This window comes from Magnolia sinica, chromosome 14 (assembly GCF_029962835.1).
Source record: "Magnolia sinica isolate HGM2019 chromosome 14, MsV1, whole genome shotgun sequence".
Lineage (NCBI taxonomy): Eukaryota > Viridiplantae > Streptophyta > Magnoliopsida > Magnoliales > Magnoliaceae > Magnolia > Magnolia sinica.
This window is the reverse complement of record NC_080586.1, coordinates 79,106,853-79,118,331: the sequence shown is the minus strand read 5'-3', so window position 1 is coordinate 79,118,331 and position 11,479 is coordinate 79,106,853. Positions and strand designations below refer to the sequence as shown.

Sequence of the window (11,479 nt, the reverse complement as noted above, 5' to 3'; positions counted from 1 at the left end):
TTTTCGACTTCGCATTACCAAACATGTTAGGTATCCCTTCGAAAAATCTCTTTAATTGGATGATCCTAATCATCAAGTCAAACAACTAGGAAATGAATGCTCCATATTCCTTATAGTACAGAAGACAGTATGATCACTGTCCATCACGTGGGACCCACCTTTGGCTCCCCATGCCTACAAACATTACTTTGGTTAGACAATTATAACCATCCAAGCATATAGGCTAAGAAAGTACCATTGATTTCCACTTCACATTGTATGATTCACCTTTGATTGCCCATAACTCTCAAAAATCACCACTATTGGATAATGGTCCAATCAATGGCTAGAAATGTCCAACAAGCAGATAATCAAATAGTTGCAATTCTTGCTTCATGATACGTCTAACCTGGGACCCATAATTTACACAGTTTAATTTGAATTACTTTCATGCCACATATGCAATTTCTAAGTAATTTCTGAGTACCTGCATATCATTCATCGCACCCTGCCAAAGTATCAAAGTTTAATATTGAAATGCCATGTGTAGGACAAAGGCCAACAAACGACTCTACTAGAATCTAAAATCTAAAACCCAATCTGCAGAACCCTCTAAAATCTACCACCAGCATGAATCAACTACAATACTTTCATACAATAGAAGAGAACAAAACAAACATGGGGAAAAAAAATCCTCAAACCTGTGAAATGGAGAACATCAAAAAGGACCAAACTCATGGTTTTTTGTCATCAGGAGAATATGTTATATTATTCAAGAGAAAAAGAGGAGATGCTTTTTATTGTTCATGACTAACTCGAGTCAGGACTTTGTTCTCCTGACAAACGAACACGAACCATGACGCGGGTGTCAAATCTCACAATGTCCGATTTCCTGCAGAAAAGATCCACATAAGATTTTTCGTGAAGACTATCATTTTATTCGTTGAGGCCTTTCTTATAAGGTGACGTTAATCTGTTGATCCTTGCTATGGTTACTCAGACAAGTTGGATGCCAAATCCTACTCACTCACACATGGCAATGTAGCTTGAGTTCAAGAAATGGGCCACTTCATCAGGTGGGGTCCAATGTTTACATGCTGAGGCCTGAAAATCGGCGTGGTCCATTGTCAGGTGAGCCAAACAAGTACATTTAAACTTCTTTAACCATCCCATTTTTTCATACTGTCCCACCTGATCTTTGGACTGCGGCACATACACAGTGGGATCCAACATATCAACGGCACAGATCCTGAAGAGAGATGCCATTCCAAATTCTGCTCTTGTGACTGGCCATCACATATCTCTTCTATTTGAGAAAAGAAAAGGAGATGACTTTTCTTTTTTCATGGCAGGCTAAACAACTTACCTCCACTTTTGTTCTTCCACCAATCCAAGAACTCTATCTGAGCAGCCATGGTGTCCATCCGGTACAGTTGGAGCCAGTGACTAGCAATTTCCTGCCCAAATGTCCAACCGAAAATAGCTCCAGCTCCAAAAGCCAAAGCAGCGCCTGCCACATAAAACCAAAAAAAAGAAGAAAGAAAGAAAGCAATCAGTTCTGCTAGCCTCTCAGCATTCCACATTTCTATGGAGTCTACGGTTCTACCGTTCTAGTTAAAAGTAATTTCTAACCTCATCTTTACTAGAAAGTTATTAGGCTGTGAGGAGTGGCTTCGCTACATAGCATCTCATAGTAGCCTAGCTAAAAATCAAATAAAGAATGGGAACCTAACACAAATCAGACACCAGAAGATGCCAATGCTGATGTGCTTTAGCTCATGGTTCCAAATACCAGTCAATACATACCAGGATCGACATGTTTTGGTATTTTGAAAAGACTGATATGATGTCAAGTAATGTTTATATGGCTCTTCATTTGTCAAAATCCACACATGCTGGCCAATTACCGATACATGTTGGTTTTGTAGACGGGTATCTAACTAGGGTTTTGATAACCAAGGGGTTGAGAATTAGGGTTTTGTAAATTAGGGTTTAGCATTCAAATTCTAAGTTAGGGTTTTCGATTTAGGATTGAAATAAAGGACAGTGAATAGAGGGGAATGGAGGTGACAAAGCAAGAGGGACAAATGGGAAGAGAACCGTCCATACTGACAACCCCACACGTGTGTCTGTACGTACGGACACAGGTTTGGGTCCAGGGTAGTTTGGGTTGGGGAGGATGGGTTAAGGTCTGATTGGATAGGCCTCATCTTGTTACAAAAACACCGAGCATTAAATTCCCTCCAAACATTCCAAAAGACTAGGAGAACGCACAAGCACCATAAAAAGGCCCTCTCCTTGTCCAATTGGATCCCATGCCATGACAAGAGCATTTGGTCTACCGAGAAAGGCATCACCCAAACAACTCCAAATGTCTCAAATACGTGGTGCCATATTTGCCTTAAGAACAAACAATGCTAATCACAAATATACAAAAGCTATCATGATTGATTGATGGCATGCTTGTATTTTCATAAAACCAGACTTCTAATTTAGTGTTTACAGAAAAAAGGTGATTCACATTAAATTATCAAGGTTATAAATTCCAGAGAATCTGTCGTTTCAGAAAACCCATATTTGAAGTCAACCGAACACTAACCATAGCTTTAAAAATGTTACTTGTTGAATGCATTTCTCTCTCAAAAACCATCGCTTCCTTCTGAAAAAATATAGTATTGGCTATAAAAAGCATAGTTAGTATAATACCATGTGGACTCTTCGAATATTTCCAGGCAAGTCCTGCTGTTGACACTGCTCCTATAACACTTCCGGTGGCAGCAATTTCTGTTGCTTTCCTCGCGGACTTCAGCTGAAGACAAAATTCATTGCAAATTTGCAGTGTTTCACCACTAAACAACAGTGAAGTATATATGCAACAAGATCATATAAACATACGAAAGAAGATGTGAAAGGAACTGCAATTCATGTGAGTGAAGCCACAAAAGTACACATACAAGGTATTCTTTTCTTGCTTTCTTTCATCCCTTTTTTTTTTGGATTTTTTCTTTCTATGTGCGGCTGGTGATGCGTTTCAATTTTGAACATCATAACAACATATATTGTTAACATGGTGTGCCGTAAAGGCCATTACGTAAAGGTAACAGTGGCAACCGTTACACGCTACGGGGTCGTAACGGCCGTAATAGCCGTTATGGAAACAAAATGACCCGTAATTGCCGTTAACGGCACATTACATCCCCTATAAAGGCCACAATAGCCCCGTAATGGTCTATTATGGGACATATGTAGGTTTTTCATACTTTTTAATCAACATTACGGGGCAGATACAAGTTTTTCAGGAGTTTGTTCAATAAATAAAAAAAATAAAAAAGATAGACCGTAACGGCCGTTTTGGGGCCGTAACTGACAAAAGCCCAAATGGTAAAGAAGAGGAGATTATATTATGCAAATGACAAAAGCCCAAATGGTAACAGTGGTGGCCATTACAACCACCATTACCATTACGGAACACCTTGATTGTTAATCACAAGTCACAACATATATTAATGAATGGTAAAGAAGAGGAGATTATATTAACATGTAAAACGTCTATCTTTTTGCCTCCAGCAGTCCAGCTAGCATACTTCATAGTTCCTTCCAGAATAAAGCCAAGGAACCCAGATGCAAATGACAAAAGCCCAAATGGTAAACTTCAGCATGCTTGCAGTTACATACTTACCATGCTTGCAGTTACATACAGGCATACACTATTTAATTGAAATCAAGTCATTTGTCTACTAAAGTAGAAACAACCAGAATGAGATTTCCTTCTTCAACTTTCCCATAGAAGATCTGACCTTATAATTGTAATTGTGGTTCTTTGAAGTTGGAAAGAATGTAACTGGGATTCAAGAGTCACTACTTCATATTAATACAATACAAGGAAACAGCATTAGTCTATCATTTTCTCTTGATCAAACTGACATTCACAATTCAACTTCCATGTACATCCCAACAAAGCCCTAAAGAACACAAACCCCCAAAAAAAAAAAAAAAAAAAACCCTACATTTTAAGTCATAGCGGAAATGCAGGAAAAGACAACAGAGGGATTTCCTATAGGAAGGGAGACAGGACAGGAACAAAACAAAGTCCAACTCATAAATTGGAAGGAAATGCAAAAGCCAGCAAGAGCAGGGGGTCTTGGTATTGGAAATGTGAGAGAAAAGAATTGGGGCATTATTGACCAAATGGAGCCAAAATTTTGGAGAAGAGCCGAATGCTCTACAGAGGAATGTGATCATGGGAAAATATGGGTATTTGGAAGGGGGATGGTTCACAGGCACAAGCAATAGAATAGACAAATGGGTTCTTTGTTATGGACATAGGCAAAGTGTGAAAAAGATACAAAGTGGGTAATAGCACAATCCCACACAGAGTCATCAAAGAGTTTGCCAAGGGCATCCGCTTTTTGGTTGGTGGGGGAGATAAGAGTTCGTTTCTAGAAGGATGCATGGTTGGAGGATGAGCCCATAGAGTCAACTTTCCAGGAAGTATATAAGCTAGCTATTGAGAAGGAGGCAAAGATTCAGGTATGCTATGAAATGGTGGGGACATCCGTGGTTTGGGACATTATGATGAGAAGAAAACTACATGATGGGGAACTAGACCAATTTGCTAATCTTCTAAGCAAGTTGAATGAGGTGCATATGGATCAATTGGTGTGGAGGTGGGCAGAAAATAGCGAATATTTGGCTAAATCATTCTTCTCAATGTTAATGGCAAGTGAGAGGGCATATCCCCCTTGTGCTAAAGTATGGAAAGCTCCTATTCCTCCGAGGGGTTAAAGCTTCCGCTTAGGTGGCTACAACGAACAAGATCCTAACATTAGACAACTTAAAGAAGAAGAAGAAGAAGCCTTAAAATGGCCTTCCCTAACATGTGTGTAATCTACGGGAATGATGAACAGTCAATCATTCAGTTCTTCTTCCATTGTATGGTGGCTAGGTGTGGGCATTCTTTCTCTCTATTTGGTGTGGCATGGACATGTAATATCTAAACAGGAAGCATAGTGGTGGAATGGCTTCGGGCATATAGTTTAAAGGTCAAAAGGATATAATTCAGAAGATGCGCATCTTTGGATCTTATGGGGTCTGTGGAATGAGAGGAATGTTAGAATTTTTGAGAATTAGATATCATCAGCTGAAGGTATTCATAGTAAGATCCTCCAAATGATTATCAAATGGGCACTTGCACATGAACAATTTCATGGCTGGTCTAAGCAGGATCTTTTGGGGAATTGTGGGAGCTTGTAGCTGTTTCGGGCCTTTTGGATTTTGGTTTTCTATTTGTAAATGGTGTTGGATTTATTGCAGGCCTAATTCTTTGAGCGATGGGAGGGTCACTGTTTTTGTTTGGGCCATTTTATGATATGTTTCTCATTTCTTTTGAATCAATAAATCTGTCAATTTTCCAAAAAAAAAAAAAAAAGAAAAGAAAAGAAAAGAAAAGAAAAGAAAGAAAGAAAGAGACGGCAAAATTAACAATCAGCCTGAAATAGGAAAAACACAAAACAAATCAAACAAATTAAATAAAAGACAAACTTCCTTGACAAAAACCTCCCACTACAGGCAAACTTTATATGTATACAAAAAATCTTCAAACATCAATGATGGACCAAAATCCATACGAAAAAAAAAAAACATGCACATACATGTGCGCTACCGTACCAGACACCATGCCAAACACATGGAAGTGAAATGGCATGACCCCTTAAATAGAGATCCAAGAGAGCATCAAAAGCATCACAACCAAGGAAATCTTTGACAAAAGCTCTCTCTCACTACAACACACCTATCACCACTACAGGGCCAGTTATTTCATACTCCATAAGAGTGTGATAGTTCATATGAATGCATTCGAAATTATACAAATGGCATATATGTAAATCAAGCTAACCATCCAAAGCCTGGGACCCACAATATATAGGACATAACCCCAAATTCAGATTGGCTGAACTATCCTGCACTCTCATTAGTAAACAATCGTTTCTTAATTCAGACAAATGACTAATTTTTATTTAGCATTTAGCTATCCGTTATATGTCAACCAATCAGCCAGTTAAAACATTGGCTTTGTGTAATTCTTTTGTTTTTTTAGAAATCACGAGTGCATTAAAAAGGGAAAAAGATACAAAAGGAGAAGAGAGGGGGAGGAAGGGCCAAAATGGGATGCCAAGGCGGCAACCGAACTAAACACCTAGAAAAAGAAAATAATAACCCTTCAAAGCGGGCGCCAAGGCCGCCCATTCTACAATGAAACCCTTAGCCTTAGAAGCCACCACGGAGGAAGGAAGAGCAATATCCCGAAAGCATCTGCTATTCCTCTCGTTCCACACCGCCCACCACACGGCAAGGATCACCAATCTCCACTAGCGAGTTCTGCCTTTGCCAAGCCGAACTCCCTGCTAGGCCTTGAGGAGGAGGTCTACCGAAGAAGGAAAACACTAACTGACACTAAATCGAGAGCAAAACTCGGCCCAAATTGGGTAGACGAAGGGGCAGTGAATGAGGAGATGATCGACAGACTCTGCATTCCTCATGCAACACAGACAGATGTTAGGCAGGGGCATCCCTCTTTCGCGCAGGTTGTCCACAGTCAGAATTTTCTTATTTCCTGCCAGCTAGCCGAGATGATCTTGGGAGGGACCGAATACTTCCAAATATGATTGAAGGAGGGCGTGTGGACAGAAACTTGGGTCTCCAGCGCCCTGTAAAGGGATTTAACCGTGAAGACACTGGTTTTATCCAAGTTCCACAGGATGGAGTTTGCGGTTAAGGGATCCGGGACTGCTCTCTGAACGCAGGCCAGGAGAACGGCGTATTCCTGGAGTTCTCAATCTTGCAGATAGCGCCTACACTCCTAATGCCAGACAACTTGACCAGCAGCGATAGAATAGCATTCAGCAACAAGAACGTTTTTGTAGGGAGCCAGCAGAAATATGCTTGGGAAACTGACTTTCAGGGGAGCGTCCTCCAGCCAAGTGTCCTCCCAAAATATGATCTTATCACCTTTACCGATTTGAAATCTGACCACCGAAGCAACCTTTTCCTTCATGCTGAGGATCCCTCTCCACAGAGTCGAAGACCAATATCGAGAGGGACTCCTTCGTCCACCAGCCGCAGACTAACCTGCCATATTTGCCCTTGATCAAGGAGTTCCAAAAGCTCCCGGCATCTGCCCCTAGCCTCCAAGTCCATTTCCCCAACAACGCCCGATTCATAAGATGAAGATTTTTTACTCCCGCACCACCATGCTGAATCTGGTTGCAGACAATCTTCCAGTCCATCAGGTGAAATTTGGATCTCTCGGATTTCCCATGCCAGAGAAAATCCTTCTCAATTGTCAATGGAATTGACGATAGAAGTGGGGCAGCGAAAAAGAGACATCATATACAGGGGGAGGTTGGAGAGAGCTGCTTTCATCAGGGTGAGTTGGCCCCCCAATGAGAGAAATCTGCACTTCCATTGGCCAAATAGGCACCTATTCTGAGTAAGACCTCCCAGGCAGACTTAGGGGGGGCGCCTATGCATAAAGGGAGACCGACGAAGGATGAGGGAAGGGCAGCAGCCACGCATTGGAGAGAGGAGGCCCAACCTTCGGATTCTTCTTGCTTCATGTTTATCCCTATCAGCTTTGACTTGGACAGATTGATCGATTGGCCTGAAATTGTCTCAAAGCAACGAAGAGTCATGCGCAGGTTGTCCACATACTCCTAAGAAACAACACTAAAAACAAGGGTATCGTCGGCATACTGAATGTGGGATATAGGGTCAGGAAGGCCTTTGACGCTAATTCCTCTAAGAATACCTGAGCGCTGACCCTGATGAAGCATCCTTGAAAGGGCCTCCCCTACCAGAAGGAATAGAAACGGAGACAGAGGGTCCCCTTGCCTCAGCCCTCTAGAGCTTCGGAAAAAACCCCTCAACGAGCCATTGAGAAGGATCGACAGATGAGCAGATCCTATAGATTCCCCTATCCACTGTCTCCATTTATCGTTAAACCCCATCCTTTTCATCAGATATTGCAGGAAACCCCATTCAACATGGTCGTACGCTTTTTCCACATCTAGCTTGCAGAAAAGATGTTTCAGACCAGACAGATGGCTAGAATGTAGCACTTCGTTGGCGATTAAAGCGCAATCAATAATCTGTCTCCCAGGGATGAAAGCAATCTGATTAGCTGAAATGAGTTTGTCAATAACCTTTATCAGACGAGCCGAGAGGATCTTAGCAAGAATTTTATACGGGGCCCCGAGCAGACATATCGGACGAAAGTCTTTAAAAGTTGCAGCTCCAGGGAACTTAGGAATAAGGGCAAGGAAGCCCGAACCTAGACCTTTCGAGATCCAACCTCTTACATGGAACTCGTTGATAAAAGCCATGACATCCTCTTGTAACATCTCCCAGAACGAATGGAAAAAAAAAAAAGAATCGGGAATCCGTCCAGCCCAGGAGCTTTATCTCCACCTAAACCGGCTACAGCTTCTTTCACTTCCTCCACTGAGAAAGGGGCTTCAAGCGACAGCGCCTCTTCTTCAGTAATAGAATCAAACAAAAGATTGGCCAGTTGAGGTCTGATCCATCCATCTGTCTGAAGGAGAGACCGGAAGTGGGCTACTACTCCTCCAGCTATCGCCTCTCTGTCTTCAATTCTGATTCCTTCCACCACTATGCTGTTGATCTTGTTGGCTCTGGCATTCATACTTGCAATTTTGTGGAAGAATTTGGAATTTTTATCTCCCTCCCTTAACCATTTTGCCCAAGATTTTTGCTTCCAAGAAATCTCATCTTCGAGCACCCTGTGCAATTCTAGGTTGACTGTTGGTTTCATCAAAATTACGTAGATACCATGCTTTAGGATTCTTGAACGCACGAGTATGAAGCATCACACTCTGCCAGAATATAGTTTCTCTCCTTCCATAAAAGAGAATTCCCTATTTTTGGTCAAACACTCTACACCTAACTAAAAGAAATCCTATAATTCCTAATCTAGACAAACATAGACATCCTCTTCCATTTTTCCTAAAGACTAAGAAAAGTCACCCAATTAGGATAGAACTCAAAAACATATTAAGGGTGTGATTGGTTGTTAAGAGCCTAACCAATACACCAAACGTGTCAAGCTAGGCTATTAAACCATTGGAATCGTAACATTCCACCACACTCCACAGCCGACATTCGTGGCAGCACTCATTCTGGCCTCTTTTTCAACTAGCTATTTCCAGGGCATAGCGGCTGCACTTTGGTTATCTAGGTAGCCCTTTCCACTTGGTGGCTGCACTCTAGTTAATGCAGGCCCATGGTCCACCTAGGCCCACAGAAGGGCCTAACAATAATGTAGGCCCAAAGCCTACTGTAAGGCCCAACATGTACTGATTTTTTTAATATTTATTTATAGCTTTAGAAAACTAAATCAAGGATTGCAATTTGCTATTTTTGGGAGATATGGAGGCTGATTTAAAGATGTGTTTGAGGATATGATGGGGATGTGATTGATGTGATTGAAAATATGAGCTGATTTAGAGATGTATTAGGATTACTTTCTATATTTACTTTTACCATCATTAGACTTTTACCATCTTAGGTAGATTAGATTGGTTTGAAATAAATCATGATTGATTTGAAATCAATCCCTTAGTTTAGGGGATTCTCATTAAAGATTCAGTTACGGCTATAAAAGGGGAGGTGGTTTAGAAGTTAGTCATTCCAACATTTTTCCAATTGTGAGCTTTTCTTCAGAATTGTAAAAGAAGAAGTTTTATATCAATAAAGTTTTCTCCCTCTTTACTTAAATATTCTTGGGAGTGTAATTTGTCTAATTCTTTGTGATTCGGTGTTGATATCTCATTGAATCAACAACCCAGTTGCACCATCTGGTTATCAAGGTAGCCCTTTCCACATCCTTTTTTAAGGAAAGTAGCCATTTCCACGTCATGGCAGCTTTCGCTGTGGTCCAAGTTGCCCTTTCCACAGATCGCCCCGTCCATGACTAGAACACGTGACGTGCTGTTGGCTCTGACACCAATTGCTAAGAACCTAACCAATACACCAAAAAGCCTCAGGGACTGATGGAACGCACCAACCTAGGCTATCAAACCACTGATATCATCACAGTTGTACAAAAAATTGCACCAAATTAAACTGATTAACTATGAAATTTCAGGATATTTTGGGCAACCAAACGCACCATAAACCATGAAAAAACAACAATAAAAAGCAAGAAAATGAATAATCCAATTCCAAACAAAAGCCACACTTGAAAAAAACACACACAAAAATATATATATAAAAGAATATAATAAAATAAAAATCCCATCTAAATCATAAACAGCAAAAAATAATAATAATAATAATAAATAACCAAGAAAAATGATAATCGATCCCAACCAAATAAAACGCATCCAAAATTATTTATATATAAGAACAAAAAAAATCCCCAATCCACGAAACAACCATCAAAATCAATATTAAAAAAAAATCAAAACCCCACGAAAACATTAAAACAGAAAACAACAAATACCCAAATCAAAGGAAGACCCCAAGAAAAAGATAAGCTCCCCAATCAAACCAAACGACTACAAAAAATAAAAAATCGAAAAACCCACACAAAAATCCCATGAAAACACAAAAGAAGAGAAACCCAGATGGGAGAATCGTCAGGAGAAGATACCGCAGGGCCGTGGATCGGATCGGAAGCGATAAATTCCTCGACATCAGAATCCGACCATTTGGGGAGACGTTTTTCAGGGACGAAGAAGATATTGGTGTAGTTTTCGAGAAACGCAAATCTCTCGCCCCAGTACTCCTTTATCCGCCTCACCTCACCCGTCACAAACTTGGATGGATTAAAGGAAGATGAAGAATCCGTGCTCTCGCCCATTCTCCCTCTCTCTCGCTCGCTGTCGCTCACTATCCTATGCTGAATCTCGTCTAGGGCCTGTTTGGTGGAAGCGGATTGCCTGGTGTGCTACACACCACCGACGTTGACGTCACCAACTTCTGTGGGACCCACCATGATGAACGTGTTATATCCACGCGGAAGCGGATTGGATACTGTACCTCATGCCAGCTATACAGGTACTGTGTTGACGTCAGCAATTTACGTGGGTCTGATCACGAGGTATGTATTATCTCCAAACCGTACATCCATTTGGTGAGCACGTATTAAAGAGAAATTAGGACTGTCGACCCACCTTTTATCCAGCTGTTTATATGAAACAATGCAAACCTTGTTTTGCAACTTAGACTTGCACGTGCGGAGACCCAATTTCAGGACGATAATAACCCCCCTTTCACGGAAACGGATTGGGTACTCGCCTGCCACTAGCCAATGGCGAATGGACGGTGGTATATCGGCCCCACCATGATATATGCTTTTCATCCATGCCGTCCATATATTTTTCCACATCATTTTATGATATGAGACCAAAAATGAGGTATATACAAATATCAAGTGTACCACGTTACAGGAAACAGTGTTGAATGAGCGTCAACCATTAGA

General features: G+C 41.0%; 1 protein-coding gene across 1 annotated transcript; it reads right to left on the bottom strand.

Annotated features, from left to right (window-relative positions):
• Positions 1 to 580: 580 nt before the first annotated feature.
• Positions 581 to 10,928, bottom strand: LOC131224663 (succinate dehydrogenase subunit 6, mitochondrial). Its single transcript, XM_058219937.1, has 4 exons — positions 10,649 to 10,928; positions 2,686 to 2,788; positions 1,346 to 1,489; positions 581 to 871 (listed from the first exon to the last, which is right to left on the bottom strand). The coding sequence occupies exons 1-4, from the start codon at positions 10,856 to 10,858 to the stop codon at positions 855 to 857; spliced, it is 474 nt and encodes a 157-aa protein (XP_058075920.1). The 5' UTR covers positions 10,859 to 10,928; the 3' UTR covers positions 581 to 854.
• Between the last annotated feature and the right edge of the window lie 551 nt (positions 10,929 to 11,479).

Excerpts from the sequence above, each read along its gene's own strand:
- LOC131224663 (XM_058219937.1), bottom strand. The coding sequence starts at position 10,858 with ATGGGCGAGAGCACGGATTCTTCATCTTCCTTTAATCCATCCAAGTTT. Across the intron at positions 2,789-10,648 it reads ATCCGATCCACGGCCCTGCG|CTGAAGTCCGCGAGGAAAGC; the intron begins GTATCTTCTCCT and ends TTTTGTCTTCAG. Across the intron at positions 1,490-2,685 it reads ATATTCGAAGAGTCCACATG|GCGCTGCTTTGGCTTTTGGA; the intron begins GTATTATACTAA and ends TTTATGTGGCAG.